Source organism: Bos mutus, chromosome 23, assembly GCF_027580195.1.
Source record: "Bos mutus isolate GX-2022 chromosome 23, NWIPB_WYAK_1.1, whole genome shotgun sequence".
NCBI lineage: Eukaryota > Metazoa > Chordata > Mammalia > Artiodactyla > Bovidae > Bos > Bos mutus.
In genome coordinates, this window is record NC_091639.1 from 20460524 (window position 1) to 20478713 (window position 18190).

At 40.8% G+C, this 18190-nt stretch overlaps 1 protein-coding gene across 1 annotated transcript; it reads right to left on the bottom strand.

Annotated features, from left to right (window-relative positions):
• Positions 1–21: 21 nt before the first annotated feature.
• LOC102269104 (olfactory receptor 2M3) lies at positions 22–970 on the bottom strand. Its single transcript, XM_005902518.2, is given in 2 exon segments — positions 22–375; positions 377–970. Coding segments are annotated over 2 exon segments (948 nt in total).
• Positions 971–18190: the final 17220 nt, after the last annotated feature.

Below are 18190 nucleotides of genomic sequence, written 5' to 3' on the forward strand. Positions count from 1 at the left end.
GAAAAAAAAACCCTGCAACCATTATCCAATTTGTTCTCTAAATTTCCTCTTCCCTAGTACCTTACTGAATGCTTTGGCCACATCTTTGTTTCGGAGGCTGTATATAAGGGGGTTCAGCATGGGAGTGAGAATAGTGTAGAAGGTTGATACCATTTTATCCTGGGTTGGGGATCGATTAGAATTGGGTCTCATATATATGAACATAGCTGCTCCATAATACATCCCCACAACAATAAGATGTGAAGTACAGGTGGTGAAAGCCTTGTGCCGACCCTCCCCAGAACTCATGCGAATAACGGTTATAATTACACGTGTGTAGGAGATGATGATGAGTGACAAAGGGAGGAGGAGCATTACTACACAACAGATGAAAATAAGTGTTTCGAAATGTGGAAGTATCAGTGCATGAGAGATGCAGGAGTGCTGGGACATCACAGAAGAACTGAGCTATTTCTCGGGATCCACAATAGGAGAAAGACAAAGTAGCAGCTAACTCAACAATCCCATCAAAGGCACCAAGGAACCATGAAGAGGCAGCCAGGAGTCCACAAAGTTTCCAGTTCATGAGACTGTGGTACTGAAGAGGATAGCAAATGGCAACAGAGCGGTCATAGGCCATGACAGCCAACAAGAAGCACTCAGCACCAAATAGGGACACATAGAAAAAGATCTGGGCTTCACATCCTGCTACAGAAATGGACTTCCTGCCAGACAGGTAGCTGTGGGCCATCTTGGGTACAGTGGTGCAGATGACCATGAGGTCCATGAGGGAGAGCTGGCTGAGGAGGAAGTACATGGGGGTGTGGAGCCGCGTGTCCAGATAGATGACGAGGACCATGAGAGTGTTTGCCAAGAGCGCCATTGTGAAGATGCCCAGGACCAGAGAGAAGAGAAAGATGTGAGTGGTCGTGTAATTAAAAATCCCCATCAAGATGAAGTCAGGGTTGAATGTCTGATTCTCCCACTCCATAAAAAAATATCTTCTTTATCTAGAAGCACAAGAAGTCACAAACGTTAACTATCTGGGTTATTATTTATTCATCATCCACTCTACGTGTGGTATGCTGGTAAATCAACATACATGATATGGTCAGGCCTGAAAAAGAATGAGCAGAGACTTTGCACTCAAGCTCCACCACTGCCAACCTACATGTCCTCTGACGAGTTACTTCTCTGTGCTTTATTTTACTTCTTTTACAAGGCAGAAATAGCTTTTCAATTGAGTTGCTGGAATTATTAAATAAGATATCAATGCAAACCACAGCATCCAGACAGAGTATATGACTCCTCAAGAAACATATAACCAATTATTAAATAGGATCATATACATAAATTTAACATGTGTATAAATTCTGTAACAGAGAAAAAGAGCATTTTGAATGTCATTGCCTATATAGTAAGATAACTGAAACTAATAATCTGTTACTTCTAAGAGATATGAACATTTGCATTTATGTAACTTTATTTGTGCACCAGACTTAAAGATCAAACAGGACTACTAGTTAAACAATTACACAGAAGATGAACCTCCAGTGTAGAATAATTGGTAAATCATTTGAAGTAACTGATGCATCGTGGTTAGGTGACTTAGCTGTAAATGAAGAAGTAAAAAAATCAAAATTATCATTTATGAAAAACAATAATATAGGTGGAGAGAGGGGGAGAATTTATCATTTATGTCTCAATTTGAGAAAGGTAGCATGTTGAGATTTCCTTTCACATTCACCAAAATGAGGAAGCTTTAAGAAGGTGTATGAAGATACCCAAATTCCATAACTTGCAGTTATGCTAAATTTCATTAATTAGTATCTAAAGACTGGTTCCAAATAGGAAAAGGAGTATGTCAAGGCTGTATATTGTCACCCTGCTTATTTAACTTATATGCAGAGTACATCATGAGAAACGCTGGGCTGGAAGAAGCACAAGCTGGAATCAAGATTGCCAGGAGAAATATCAATAACCTCAGATATGCAGATGACACCACCCTTATGGCAGAAAGTGAAGAGGAACTAAAAAACCTCTTGATTAAGGTGAAAGTGGAGAGTGAAAAAGTTGGCTTAAAGCTCAACATTCAGAAAATGAAGATCATGGCATCTGGTCCCATCACTTCATGGGAAATAGATGGGGAAACAGTGGAAACAGTGTCAGACTTTATTTTTGGGGGGCCTCCAAAATCACTGCAGATGGTGACTGCAGCCATGAAATTAAAAGACTCTTACTCCTTGGAAGAAAAGTTATGACCAACCTAGATAGCATATTGAAAAGCAGAGACATTACTTTGCCAACAAAGGTCCGTCTAGTTAAGGCTATGGTTTTTCCTGTGGTCGTGTATGGATGTGAGAGTTAGACTGTGAAGAAAGCTGAGTGCCAAAGAATTGATGTTTTTGAACTGTGGTGTTGGATAAGACTCTTGAGAGTTCCTTGGACTGCAAGGAGATCCAACCAGTCCATTCTGAAGGAGATCAGCTCTGGGATTTCTTTGGAAGGAATGATGCTAAAGCTGAAACTCCAGTCCTTTGGCCACCTCATGCAAAGAGTTGACTCACTGGAAAAGACTCTGATGTTGGGAGGGATTGGGGGCAGGCGGAGAAGGGGACGACAGAGGATGAGATGGCTGGATGGCATCACTGACTCGATGGACGTGAGTCTGAGTGAACTCTGGGAGTTGGTGATGGACAGGGAGGCCTGGCATGCTGCGATTCATGGGATCGCAAAGAGTCGGACACGACTGAGTGACTGAACTGAACTGAAAGACACAAAAGGAAGAAATAGATGTCTTGATATATGTCTATCAGTGTGAGAGTGAGCCAAGACCAGCTTGTTGTGTTAGAGGAAAATGGAACTATTTTACATAGGATTCAGATCAGATCAGATCAGTTGCTCAGTCGCGTCCGACTCTTTGCAACCCCATGAATCGCAGCACGCCAGGCCTCCCTGTCCATCACCAACTCCATCACCAACTGGTCTAAATGTCTCTGGCTTCTCTAGTGCATCTCCATCCCAAGAACTGTTTCAAGCAAAGAAGCAGGACATTTTTAAAGCCCTTTGTTCTCACTGCACTTTGTTTCTTCATCCCTACCTAGAGAACAATTTAACTGAAGCTTAAGTCCAGTTCAAGGACCCAGCCGCTCTTTATTCATCACTGTGTATCCTTTTTTTCTTAAAGTGGGCCCCTCAACATTTTAGATATTTCGAGTCCAGCCAGAAATATGAGTATCTATTATGTCTCACTGTGTTACTTCACCATCCCTTCCACTGGGCAAGTATTGTCCCTGCTGCAACATTTACTGGAATGTCTTTTCAAAAGATTGTACTGATTGTCTATGAATTTAAATATTATGACACCAATATAACTTTTGTAATTTTAAGTCTATACACTATTACTCTCTTTTTGTAGAGATAGGACTGATTTCCTACAATCTTTACCCTAAAGCGGTAGCTGAATTGTGAAAGCTGGTTAGTTAAGTGGAGCCTACAAATGAGAAAATTGGATGTGGGCATTGTTAGTGGAAAGTTAACCATTAAGATGGACTTGCTGTAAATGAGGAACGCTTTATGTAGGGGTGCCAACACCCTAGGGGAAGTCTTAATCTTCTGAGTCAGTTTGATTGTTGTCTTAGAGAGAAGTACCAGTTTAATTTTTTGGCTTCCAGGTATGCCCTTGGCTGCCAATTGGTCTGTATGATGAGTAGGGGTGGGAGAGAATGGTGGTGGGGCTGATTAGAATGGCATTCTTTAAACAGATCTTCAGTTAATGTCTTTTCACAGGTGATCTTTGTGTATGATTCAGGACTGCCTCAATTTCTGGTTTGTTTTGTTCATCAGATATCCATGTGTTTTGATCCTTCCGTATATCCCTTGTAATGTTTAGCTTGCTGACCATTTCTTCCTCCTTAATCATTGTCCTCACTTATTTTTTCTTTTCTTTTTAATTAGTTTTTATTGGAGTATAGTTGCTTTACAATGTTGTGTTCATTTCTGCCTTACAAGAAAATGAATCAGCCTTACATGACATATATGCCCTGCTTTTTGGACTTCCTACCCATTCAGTTCACCACAGTGCAGTTAAGTAGTGTATGTTCTCATTAGTTATCAATTTTATACATAGTATTGATAGTGTGTCAACCCCAGTCTCCCAGTTCCTCTCACCCTACTTTTCCCTCTGTATTCATACATTTGTTCTCTGCAGCTGTGTCTTTTTTTTTTTTTTTGCTTTGCAAATAGGATCATCTATACCATTTTTCTAGATGTTTATTGCTACACACACTCCTCAGTATTCTGAGCTGAGAAACTCTTAGCACTTTCTAAACACAGTTCTACAATATCATTTATCATATTGCATTGTTATAATTATTATATATGTACCTTTGGATACAAAGGTATGTGCACATGTAAGTTCTCATCTGTGGGAGACATAAATACATTGTTGCCAGTGTCCTTATCCATTTCCTTATTCTATTTTCTGAAAATATTTATAACCACAGTCTTCTTTCATTCTTTAACTGTACATCTAATCATAAAAAACGATTTTAGATTTTTCTCTCCTTTTTATTCCCAAAGAACCAGTCACGTAGTCATACAAATTTGTTATTAAACTAACTCTCTCAGTGACTTCCCGCTCACAACGCAGAGGCCATGAATTCTGTCCCTTGGTCCAGGAACTAAGATCCCACCTGTCTCTGGTTGATGCTGCTACTGAACCTATGCGCTCTTGAGTCCCTGGGCCACAACTAGAGAGAAGCCCGGGCATTGCAATGAAAGATCCAGAAGGCCACAACTAAGACCCAGCGCAGCCAAAACAATAATTAATTAACAACAAGAAAAAAGCAGCTCTCTCATGCATACAAAAGCATCTGTTCTTATATTCATAATCCAAATCCTAATTATTACATGTTAGTAGCTATTATACAAGCTAATTAACCTTTATTCCTGAAGATTCTTGAGTTTCCAGCTCAACCTGCACATAGATATTAGTGGCCATTATTTTACTTCACAAACTCCAGGAACTTCAACTTAACATTCAGAGTGTTTAAGGATGTATTCTACTAACTAAATAAAATTTAAATTTCCATAGAAAACGTGTACTTAGTTCAAGCCAGCTTATTACTGGTAATTATATATTTTAAATAACACTATTGAAAACATGAAACGTGGCAAAAAGGTAGTTGGCATTGTTTTTCAATATTATACCAAGGCATTGTTTAAGAGACTCTCCCAAGAATTTAATTCAGAGAATGAACCTGTGTTTGTGTTAAATCAGAGAATGAACCATATCACTATTCCTAGGAACATACAATGTTTCTTCATCCTTTACAAATAAAATAATTTGTGATCAAAAACTAATCTTTAAAATTTGTTGGGAGCTTTAAAAAAGCAGATTAAAAGATACTCTTTATGGTCACACCTGCAAAACTACATCTTGCAGCGATACTAGTGACCAAAAAAACTGTTGTTCAGTAATTTTCAAAAACATACTAGACTGTCTTTAGTTATACAAATAGTATTACAAAGGGTTTTCTATGGTGTGTGTTAACCACCATAGAAAACACCCTGTGTTAACCACCCTGTGTTAACCACCCTGTGTTAACTACCAGGGTCATAGTCCCTGTGACCCCAGGGACTGCAGCCTGCCAGGCTTCTCTGTCCATGGGATTTCCCAGGCAAGAACACTGGAGTGGGCTGCCATTTCCTTCTCCAGGGATCTTCCCAACCCAGGGTAGTGCACTCAATAATCTTAAATTATGTTAGTTCAATGTTTTGAAAAGTATTTTACTTTCTTTCTCACAAAATAAAATCCACTTTCAGATATTCACAAAATACTTTCTGCTATGTAATCCTGAATTAAGGGCCCAAGTGTCATTGATCATTACAAACACTGTATCATTAAACACTACATGGCTATACCTAATTACTTCATTAGAGTACAGAATTAGACTGAGCTTACCTATATTCTTACTTAAAAGAGGAGGATGCTTCCAAATATAAATTAAATACATATATATGTAAAAGGAAAACTGGAGGAGGAACAGTGAAAAACCTCTGCTGAGGAAGATGACTAAATTAGTTCAAATTTTGAGCAAATATAGATTCTTGTGAAGAATAAGAAACAGAGGCGAGACCACATGGATAGCACAGATAAAAACTGGACATGATCAGGGCCTACAAGTAAGAAGCGGTTGATTCCCCTTGGGTGCCAAGAGTAAGTTGTATTTTCCCTTAGTTATAACCCAGCAATACTATCCAGCAGAACACATAAAGAAGCCTGTCCCAGGACAGGTGGATTTTCACGGCATGTAAGCATGACTTACGATGGTTAGAAAGTACTCACTGAGTGCAGTGACTCTCACAACTTGATACCCCAGCCAAGTACTAGTGAGAGAGTCATTTCCTAGGCAGGTTGATAAGGAGTCTAGGGGTCCCCAAGAAGAGAGGGGTCTGGAATTCTCAAGGAGGAAGAAAGGACAAACTTTTTTTTCTTTTTCTACATTCCTTAGGATTATATAACAATAAGGCATCCTGCCTGAGGACAGTCTCTGGATTAAAACTTCTGGCTAATTCTGTTATCTTAAAATGTAAATTATGGGAGGTCTTTACAACCTCCAGACATTCTTTGGAGTATATAACTTCATTGTTAACACTAGCAAGCAGGTGCTCTTTCTGCCCCCTTCTGATGCCTATGTCAGAAGATTTCTCTATCTCCTTTATACTTTAATAAAACTTTATTACACAAAAGCTCTGAGCGATCAAGCCTCGTCTCTGGGCCCTGGATTGAATTCTTCTCCTCCGGGGGCCAAGAATCCTGGTGTCTTCGCGTGATTCAACAACAACCTTTCATCTTGGGGGCTCGTCCAGGATCCTTCAGGACAAGGTAAGGATGCTTGGAGCTTTAGTTCTTTGTTCTTTTAGCGAACACGTTTTCTGCTGTGCTTTACTAACTCTACTGTGTGCTTGTGTGAATGAATGACAGGCCCTGCGTGAAGCAAGTAAGGAGCCCTGCTCTGCGGTTCCACGGTGATCTCATACGGCTCATGGCAGAAACCTGTCAGGGCGTTATACCGACCTGCCAATGCCAAGAGGCACCCAGTGTCTCCTTCGGGAACCGACCAGAAACGGGCAAAGCATGTGGACCGAATTCTCCTTTCTCGGTCAAACTTTTTGGTCTCTTTGACCATTTCATAACTCCTTGGGAATTAGAAGTACTAACCTAATCTATTGGATCATAGACTTTCAAGGGACTTGTGATCTATACTGTTATTTTATACTGTGGCTTAGGTCCCAAACTTGAATTGGTAGTCAAGAAAGTGCCTAGCCTCACTAGGAATCGAAAATTCGGAAGCTAGATGGAACTCTAGCTCCCAGAACATCTCTGAGGTTAAAGGTTACTCAGATTGGGACTGTGATGGGTTTTTTTTTTTTTTTTTTTTTTGTTAACGCCGGCTCTTAGTGGATCAGAGGAGGCTATTATACTGGTGTGGTGATGCTTGGAAAGAACATCTCAGTTTTATGTTCGTGTCGGTCTTATTGTGGTCAGGAAATACTCAGGGTCGTGCACAGGCACTCAGATGATGAATGTTTCCCCTAGTAGTCTTAGCTTGGGAGGCATTCCGGAAGGTTACTCTGATTCACCCCGGGTGACATCAGAGGCAAACAAGGTTAAAGGTGAAGAGCTGGACGTCAAGTAGGGATGCTATCAGGTCTACCCCTGGTACATCCCCACCCCATCTCAGTGTTAGAACCGGGAGGGACGTGGACTGCGCCTGCGTCGGTAAGGGACAGACTAAGTCCGACCAGGAAGGAAAAGCTTTTCGTGTAACGTCTGTCTACACCCCCATCTAGAGCAGGGAGGGACACCTCCGGTAGAAAAATGGCACTGGTCACTTTTTTTCTCTCTTACAGATGGGAACTAACAATTCCAGCCTCACTCCTTCGAACTGTATCCTGAAAAACGGATAGATTTGATGCCCAGGGCTTAAAGAAGACACACCTGGTCTTCCTATGTGATACTGCATGGCCACGGTATCCATTGGAGGACAGAACGATGGCCAGTTGGAGGGTCTCTTAAGTATAATACTGTTCTACAATTAGACCAGTTCTGTAAGGAACAAGGGAAATGGGTAGAAGTAGCATATGTGTTGCCCTTTTTCTCTCTGCGAAATACGCCAGACTTATGTCCTAAGGGTATAGATTTGGGCGTGAAACCTTCAGTTCCCTCCTGTCCTCCTACTTTGCCCCCATACCTGGGGCTCCAAGTTGAGCAAACTGAAAGCCAGAGAACCCCCCTCAGAAGGGTTGCCTTGGTCTCAGTGGAAATCCAAACTGGGATTCAAACTGCCCACATGGAGGTCCAAACAACTCCTGTCTCAGTACGACCTCAGACTACTCTGGTTTTGGTAGAAACTCAGACCATCGAGGTAAGAGATGAGATGGAGGACAAGAGACAAAGAGAAGAGGAAAAACAGGTTTCTCCAATCTATCCCTGGGATCATACGCGCAGAGCAGCCAGAGAGACTGAGGAACAGCCACACAAGCTGTTGCCTCTTCATGAAACACCCACTGGGAGAAATTATCAGTCTGTGAGAGTTAATAAGCCTTTCTCTTATCAAGAAATACAAAGAATCAAGGAGGATCTGGGAGACTATTTAGAGGACCCAGAAAAATATATTAGAGCTTTTAAAGGTGTTACTCTGCTTTATGACCTCACTTGGAAGGATGTGATGTATATCTTGGGACAAACGCTGACTCCCGAGTCAAAGACTCCAGTTTTGGGAAAAGCGGTTGCTTATGGAGATGAATGGCTTGGTAATGAATCAGTAGGGAAGAGGGAGAACGAGATAGCGGCCCTCCCCACTGGGAATCAGGTGGTCCCAACTATAGAACCAGACTGGGACTACAACACAGCTAAAGGAAGATGGGATCAGAGTCATTTTGTTAGATGTATTCTTGAAGGACTTAGGCAGGCACATTCTAAGCCTTTAAACTATGGCAAATTGGCAGACATAGAACAGGAGGAGAAGGAAGCTCCTGGTAAATTCCTAGATAGACTGAGAGAAGCCCTTACAGATTCACTGAGATTGATCCTGAAAGAGAAGAGGGGAAAGTGATCTTAAAGGATAGATTTCTCACTCAGTCAGCTCCAGATATCCGCCTTAAGCTATTAAAACGGGCGTATGGACCAAATCAGTCTTTAGATACTCTGTTACAACTGGCTCAGACAGTCTATTATGGTAGGGAATATGAGGAAAAGAAAGAGCGCAAAGGCTATGAAAAACGTTCTTAAACAGCCTAAGAAAAATGCCCAGAGGGGCCCAGGTGAAAAGGGATGTGTTTGCTATTACTGTGGAAAGGAGGGGCACCTCAAGCGGGATTGCCCTCAGGCATCTAAGCAGCCCCCGGCTCCATGTCCGGTCTGCAAAAGACCACACTGGAAGAGAGACTGCCCCCGGAGGCATAGGTCTCTGGGGTCGGACTCTCAAGACAATCAGGACTGAAGGTGCCTGGGGGTCCCCACACAAGCTCCCGTCCTAATTACACCTGAGGAACCCCGGTATTAATAACTGTGGGGGCCAATCCGTCGATTTCCTTTTAGATACTGGGGCAACTTATTCTGTGCTTACTGAAGCCCCTGGCCCACTTTCTTCCCAATCCGCTTCTGTAATGGGACTGTCTGGACGAGCCAAAAGGTATTATTTCAGTTATTCTTTATCTTGCAACTGGGATTCTGTGCTGTTTTCACACGAGTTTCTGATTGTGCCAGAATCTCCCTCACCCCTTTTGGGAAGGGACATACTGAGCAAGGTCCATGCCTCTGTTTTCATGAATATGGAGCCCTTCCTTTCTCTCCCTTTAGTTGAACAAAATGTAAATCCTAGAGTATGGGCTGATGGAAAATCTGTGGGTCGAGCACAAAATGCTATTCCTGCAGTTTTTAAGCTCAAAGACCCACACGTATTTCCACGTAAGAAGCAGTATCCACTGAAACCTGAAGTTAAGGAAGGGTTAAAACCCATCATTGAAATTTTAAAGGAGCAGGGACTATTAATTCCCTGTAACAGTCCTTGCAACACTCCTATTTTGGGTATAAAGAAATCAAATGGTAAATGGAGACTAGTTCAAGATTTATGAATAATAAATGAGGCTGTAGTTCCTTTACACCCCGTGGTGCCTAATCCTTATACTCTATTGTCTGAAATTCCTGAACGAGCCAAATATTTCTCAGTAGTCGATTTAAAAGATGCCTTCTATTCAGTGCCTTTGGCAGAAGAAAGTTAATTTCTATTTGCCTTTGAAGACCCTACACAGCCAGCTTCTCAGTTAACCTGGACAGTTTTGCCCCAGGGATTTCGTGACAGTCCTCACTTATTTGGACAAAGTTTGTCACGGGATCTACAAAACTTTAATAGCTCTGAAGCAGTGGTGTTACAATATGTAGATGATATTTTGCTCTGTGCTGAGACAGAGGAAGCTTGTTCATGAGCCTCAGAAGATTTCTTAAACTTTCTGGCAGATTGTGGTTACAAGGCATCAAGAGAAAAGGCTCAGCTTTGTCAACAATCGGTTGTTGTCTTAAAATGTTAATTATGGGAGTAGAACTGGTCTTTACAAGGATGTATCTTGCCTGAGGACAGTATTATCTTAAAATGTAAATTATGGGAGTAGGTCTGATGAGGTCTTTACAACCTCCAGATATTCTTTGGATTATATAACTTCATTGTTAACACTAGCAAGCGGGTACTCTTTCTGCCCCCTTCTGATGCTTATGTCAGAAGATTTCTCTATCTCCTTTATACTTTAATAAAACTTTATTACACAAAAGCTCTGAGCGATCAAGCCTCATCTCTGGCCCTGGATTGAATTCTTCTCCTCCGGGGGCCAAGAATCCCAGTGTCTTCGTATGATTCAACAACAACCTTTCACTAGTGTTAACATCACCTAGGAACTTGCAGGGGAGAAGGCAATGGCAACCCACTCCAGTACTCTTGCCTGGAAAATCCCATGGATGGGGAGCCTGGTAGGCTACAGTCCATGGGGTCGCTAGGAGTCGGACACGACTGAGCGCCTTCACTTTGACTTTTCACTTTCATGCATTGGAGAAGGAAATGGCGACCGACTCCAGTGTTCTTGCCTGGAGAATCCCAGGGACGGGGGAGCCTGGTGGGCTGCCATCTCTGGGGTCGCACAGAGTCGGATGCGACTGAAGCGACTTGTCAGCGGCAGCAGCAGGAACTTGCAGGAAATTTACATTTCAAGGCACCACCCCAGACCTACTGAATCAGAAATATGTTTCAATAAGCCTCCAGGTCATTTGGATGCTGGTTAATCCCTGGTGGCTCAGCCAGTAAAGAATCTGACTGCAATGCGGGAGACCTGGGTTTGCTTCCGTGGGTTGGGAAGATCCCCTGGAGAAGGACATGGCAACCCACTCCAGTATTCTTGCCTGGAGAATCCCCATGGACAGAGGAGCCTGGCAGGCTATCTACAGTCCATAGGGTCTCAAAGAGTCAGACATGACTGAGCACATGTTTGAGAACCACTGCTGTAGTCCATTTTCCTGCCTTCAAAGATGACCTTCTCATGGTATGCCACATAAAGAAAAGATAGTACATGTTGGAAGACAGACTGCTATGTCTGAAAATTTCCTCTCCCAGTAGCAACATTAAATTTCCAAGAAAGTAAATCCTTTCATTCCCATGCTCAGTTGTGTCCAACTCTCAGTGACCTCATGGATGGTAGCCTGCCAGGGTCCTCTGTCCATGGGATTCTCCAGGCAAGAATACTGGAGTGGGTTGCTGTGTCCTCCTCTAGGAGATTTTCCTGACCCAGGGGTCAAACCCAAGTCTCCTGGCTTTCCTGCATTGCAGGCAGATTCTTTACCCACTGAGCCATCTAGGAAGCCCACCTTTTTCAGTACCATTGAGTTATATCACTCTCCTTATCAGAGACCTCCACAGGTTCCAAACTGACAGAAAATCTAATGACAACTATTTCTTTTGGGGTTCAGGATACTGTGGAAGAGGTTACTTTCACCATCTCAAGAAGTTTTTTTAAAAAACAATTCCTGAGAATTCTACTCTTTCATCCCCAAATATTTCCAATGTGAGAGTTTGGCTCAGGTTACTATGCTCATAAAGAATAAGCTTTGTTCTCCAAGTTGCCCCTAAATTTTCAGTTCATTCCTTAATTCCAAACGCTAAAACAACTACATCATCCTCATGAAATCTATTTCATTAATAGACAATATGCTCCCCACTCACTAAACTCAGTCATATGGTCTCTTCAACTGCTGTCAGAGCAGAGTGCTGAACTGGGACTTTAAGATCCGACAGATCTGTGGTTGAATCACTGCTCTACTGCCGACAGCACCATTTATCAGGAATCGTCTCTAAAAACAATTCTATAGTGAGACTAATATCATCTCTCAGGATGGTTGCAAAAACAATAAAAGATTATAACTCAACATAAAGCTTAATCTAAAATATATGAACTCAGGAAATACAAGATTCGACCATCTTAATCATTACCATTATTACACTTATGGTAATTAATCATATTGTATTTGCTTGCTACACATCCATAACAAAGTACCAAAAACTTTGGAGGATTAAACAATCAAAACTTACTGTCTCACAGTTCTGAAGGCTAGAAATGTCAGATCCAGGTGTCAGCAAAACTGATTTTTCTGAAGGCTGCAAGAAAGAGTCAGTTTCATGGCATTCACCTCGCTCCTGGTGGTTGCTGACAATCTCTGCTCTTCCCTGGCTTGTAGCAAATAACCCTGATGTATTCCTTCATCTTCACATGGCAGTTTCACTGTGTTTGTATCTTATTTTTCCTAATTTCCTCTTTTTATAAGAATGCTAGTCATTTCCATTAACACTCACTCTAGTGACCTTATTTTAATTAACCACATTACCTTTGTTAGGACCATATTTCCAAATAAGGTCACATTCTGAGGGACTGGGACTTCAATATATAAATTTTGAAGAACACAGTTCAATCATTGTGTTAATTATTTGATGTTAACACAAATTAATTTGTGTTAATTAAAATGAAATTAAAATATATTAATTTCCATCTTTATTTTTATCCTATTATTTTGTATAATGACATTTTCTAAACTAGTTATAGGCCACCAAAATGTCTTAAGTTTTAAAAATACTATTTTAAAATTATTTTTAAATACTATTTTAATCAAACAGAACTGTGCTTTACATGGGGTTTAATATGTCCTTTCCTAGGGGAAAATGTCTTGAATTAATTAAATAGTTCCATGAAGAAATTCTCTGAATGAGTTTTAAAATAGTGCTCATTCAATAACAAATAACAAGAATGCCTTATATACATCTATCCTTTAAAAAGAACCCAAAACCTAGACAAGACTAATATTATTTAAATTTAAATATGGGATGAATTAAGGTAGGCCAAGTTAAGAAGATAATATATCTATTGATTTGAAAGTATCTAACATAGTATAGGTTTCCATCCATTTCTACCTCACTGAAATCAAAAAGGTGTTAGAAATTTTGTAATCTAAACTTTTTCCAATCTTACCTTCTGGTGATCCCCAAGAAGATACAATAGCTCTGGCTGAATAAATAAAAAAGCTTAAATTCCTTTTATTCCCCCCCAAGTTAAATTTCTTAGTCCACAGGGATTTTGTCCCTTGCCTTTAATTACATTGATGAAGTTATCTTCATTTTTTTCCAAGGTCATCAAGGTAATTATTCCTGTTTCCAGCATAAGCATTGTTTTTTACACCAGGTAGTGGAGAATGATCTCTTTCTTTCATCATTAATAATATAAACTGCTTGAAATATTCACCTGTCTGATTTTAAAAATCTTAACAATTTCTCATGCCTGTATGTCAGTGGTTCTCAACCTTAGATACTTAGTACAGTCTTTTGAGGAGACTCAAAAAAATGTTTTCTAGGATCAGACCCTTCTGGATTCATTGAAGCAGCATCTTTTTGGAAGAAGTCAGGCCTTATTATTTACAAAATCTTCCCTGTTGATTCTACTGTGAATGCTCTGTTCTTCCCCTTTTAATAATGCCATCTTGGTCTTCAGATTTTGTTGTTTTCTATTCCACAGCAAAACCTGTTTAATAAGCTTTTTTCAAGTATCATATTTCCTTTGTCAGTTGACACTTCTAGATTAAGCTACTAAAAACCCCCAAACATGTTCATTTTTCATTAAACAGCTTTCATATAATGCATAGGCTTGCTGCCAGAAATAATTTACTTTACTATGGCTAAGAAAAGAAGCAACATTATTTGCTAACTCATCAGCATAGAGTTTGAGATGATTGCTGAGATGATGAGGGATTTTCCTTTTTGTACCTCTTTTTAAATTATTATTTCTTGGGGACTATTTTGAATGTTCAAGATGGCCCCACATTGTCTTAAAATAGACATCATCTAGACATCATCAATAACCATTGGTCTCTTTTCCCTTAATAGCAGTGATTCAGATATTGGGCCTTCACTCAACAGTCATTACATTCTTAGTTCTTTCTTTGTACATCTCCTCCTAAAATTGCCTGCCGGACCCTAATAGAAATCTTTAAAAGTTCTGATTCAAATGCCTAATATTCATCCTCAATTGTGCAGTTTGGGGAGATGTGTTAGTTCCTCTGATCACCAGGAAACATGGAGTCATATCATTTCCTTGAGAAGGACCCCAGGAGGCAAGTCATTCAGTAAGCACTCAGAAGCCCCAGTAACACAATGTGTAAGAATAGTTGAAGACCTCTTCCCTGTAAGTGACAAATGAGGGATACAAAGAGGCTTATCAAGATTCTACCTACTTCATTTCATCTAAGTCCATGAAGTTACTTTGTAGCTGATTTAGATTATTGAGCAAGTTGCTCTGAAACTGGGCTTTGTGATATCAGATTCAATGGTGCATAAAGTATCGATGTTCAGTAAAGATGCTCTATTGAGACTCTCAATTCTCAGGGAAAGAACATTGAGAAAAACCTCCTCTCTCTTGTCTGTATAAAGACTTAATGCTGCACAATGGAACACAAAGAATGGCCATTTGAAAACTGAGCTTCCCTTTAAATATTGGTTATCTTTTGGCCCACATTCCATAAACTGTGCCTGCCCAGTAGAGTGCTCTATCCATGGATATTGTTCAGTCATTTCTGATCATCAGAGAATAGATACTAGGGAGGTTAGTGATAGGAAATGAATACTTAGAAATAGAGGCAGTATAGATTTTAAGCTGGTGAATTCTGGAATGGGGGGAAGAGAAAAACTAGCAACCCAAACTTAAATAAAAGGGAATGAAAGGACATCTATAGTTTTTTGAAGATGTGAGGGGAAAATCTTAATGAAAGAAATAAGTGAAAAATCCATAGAGAGATAAGGAAGGTTCCAGAGGTTGTTGGAGAGAATGAGCTTGATGTTAAATGAGCCAGGATATTTATTGCTTCAGGAGAAGAAAGGCAGGATAGAGAGATTTGAAGTGGTCAGGAGGGCTCTGGCTACTGGAGGTTTTTCTCAGTGTAGTCGATGATCTTATGGGGATGGTGGTGGTGGTTGAATAGGAATGGAGAATGAGGCCTGAGAGCGTGGGCTTATGACGTTGACAGAGAAGCCAGGTCACAGCAGCAGTGACAGTTCCGTACAACTCCCTTATCAGTCCCCTGCCCAGTCAGAACAACTGATCTGGTTTAAACAGCCTGTTGGCAAACCATGATATGGCCCTACAGAAGGCAATGGCACCCCACTCCAGTACTCTTGCCTGGAAAATCCCATGGGCAGAGGAGCCTGGTAGGCTGCAGTCCATGGGGTCGCTAAGAGTCGGACATGACTGAACGACTTCACTTTCACTTTTTCACTTTCATGTATTGGAGAAGGAAATGGCAACCCACTCCAGTGTTCTTGCCTGGAGAATCCCAGGGGCAGGAGAGCCTGTTGGGCTGCCGTCTATGGGGTCACACAGAGTTGGACATGACTGAAGTGACTTAGCAGTAGCAGCAGCAGCCCCCAAACAAACTGCCCTCATGTGTTCCAAAGCAGCATCAACTTCTCCACCTGGGAGACAGACTCCTTTTAGAAGAGGTCCGGGAATCGATAGTGAGGAGTTCCACTTGGAATTCTGTATAAAAGACTTCTCTTTGTCAGATGTATTAATGCAACTTTTTGAGCCAGGAAATTAAGACCAAGATTCTCGGGTACAAGAGTGTTGCAGAGAACTTGAAAGTTAGTATAAACACCAGGAGCTACTCCACAAGTCTTGTCTTTTCTTCACTAATTACCAGTTATTTGATGTTATCAGTCACTACTGTTAGTAGGATCCCTATATCTCTATTTTTAAAGTGTTCTCTGCCGGGTGGAAAAGGGATTCTTTCTGCAAGGGTTAACAGCCTTCAGGCTCCCTCACTTTTAAGTTCAAGTCTCCACTTGGGTAGAGTAACAACACAAGCTAACGTTTGGGGCGTGAAACAAGAAAGCTTCAGTTGCATTACAAATCCGCCCCACCCCCGTCATCTCGGAAGCAATGTGAACTATTTCAACTCCGGTGGCATGTGTGTGTCCTGGGAAGCACCTTTCCCTTCTTCTACCCCAGAGACAGTGTGGCACCATCCCTCCTCTACTTATTTGTAAGGGATGTGACTAGAGTTTTTTCCAGAAATATTTTTCACCACAGCCCAGCATCACTTTAAGTGGGGCGCAGGGGTGGGGGGTGTGTGGGGTGGGGAGTGGGCAGGGAATAAGCATGAAAGCCACAGGCCTTGAAATTGTACCATTGTCCCTTCCCCTTTTCACCAATCCAAATTTTAGACAACCCAAACTGTCTTAACTCTTATTATTCTTTTCCCACAGTGAGACCCCCTTAAAACGCTGGGACCTATTCTGTGACAGAGCAAATAGATGTAAACTGGAGCAAACTTTATAATGGGAGGAACACCAATGCCATCATTTTTGCCATCTCCAACAAATGATAAGACAAGGTGGGAGAAAGGTACAACTGAGTCATATGTGGATTCTTCTTACTGGGAATTGAAAGTTCAAAAATTGTCCTTTGAGGGTGTAGCTTACTCACAGTTTTGCTGGCTTCTGAGTTTTAGCCCACATATGGTTAGTTTAAGCTATTACTCCTCCCCACACTTGGTATGTAATGCAGTGGGGAGGCTCCAATAGGATGCAAAGTCTACAGCAAAGACAGTAATCCCTTCCAGGTTTCCATTCACCCTCTTTAACATCAAAAATTCCCAGGATCCTATTTTTTAAAAATTCCTGGAATTCAAGCGATGGTCCAATGGCTAGTGTCACCAGCAGGCCTAAGGGTCACATGAATATCCACTTTATTCTTTTCCCCTAGCTTTATTGAAATGTAACTGACAAATAAAATATAAGGTATTTAAAGTATACATGATGATGGCTTAATATATGTACACACTGTAAGGATTCTTGAACATCTGCTTTATTGTAACACAAATGAAAGAGAAACGCTTTTTCTGAGTACAGTGGAGGCAAAGATGGAGTTTTCAGACCAATGTTTTTATTTAAGAATTAAGGGAAAACAAAAACATGAAAGCATAGGAATACACTGACTGAATACAAGTGTCTTGTTTGGTCTGAAATCTTGATAAAGTTCCTCTAACTACTTACCTGAGGTAGATTTAGGTTGGCACTATCTCAAGAGAACCTCCCTCCATTCCAGAAGTTACCTTCTAGTTTTGGTTACAGGCTCCTAAGTGGTCCTCTCCAACCTCAGGTTATTCTATATGAGTAATACCAACACCCTTTTTTCCCCCATGGTTAAAAGCCCTCAGACCTATTTCATACCCTCAAAGTTTTGGTTGAGGGATGGTCCATCCTTAATTTACTTAAAGACTAGAGACAATTACCAGTAAGATTAGTTGAAAGGGGCAGGTCATTGCCCCACCAAAGTTAACAACTGTGCCCTTCTCCAAGTTCTAATGACTAACAAGTAGCCATAAGGACTAATTTTCATCACCACCAAGCCATACATTCAATACTATTTTAAAAATTACAACTATCAAATATATACTAGTGACAGGCATGATTTTCATCAAAAAGAAACAAATATATCTTGTGTGTTTTATCACACAGAGCAAGTTTTTATGGTGTAAGAGCTAATGAAAATTACTAAAACACATCAGATCAAATAAACTTCCAGGATCTGTTTTCTAAAAGAAAGAAAAAACAGCCTAGAATCA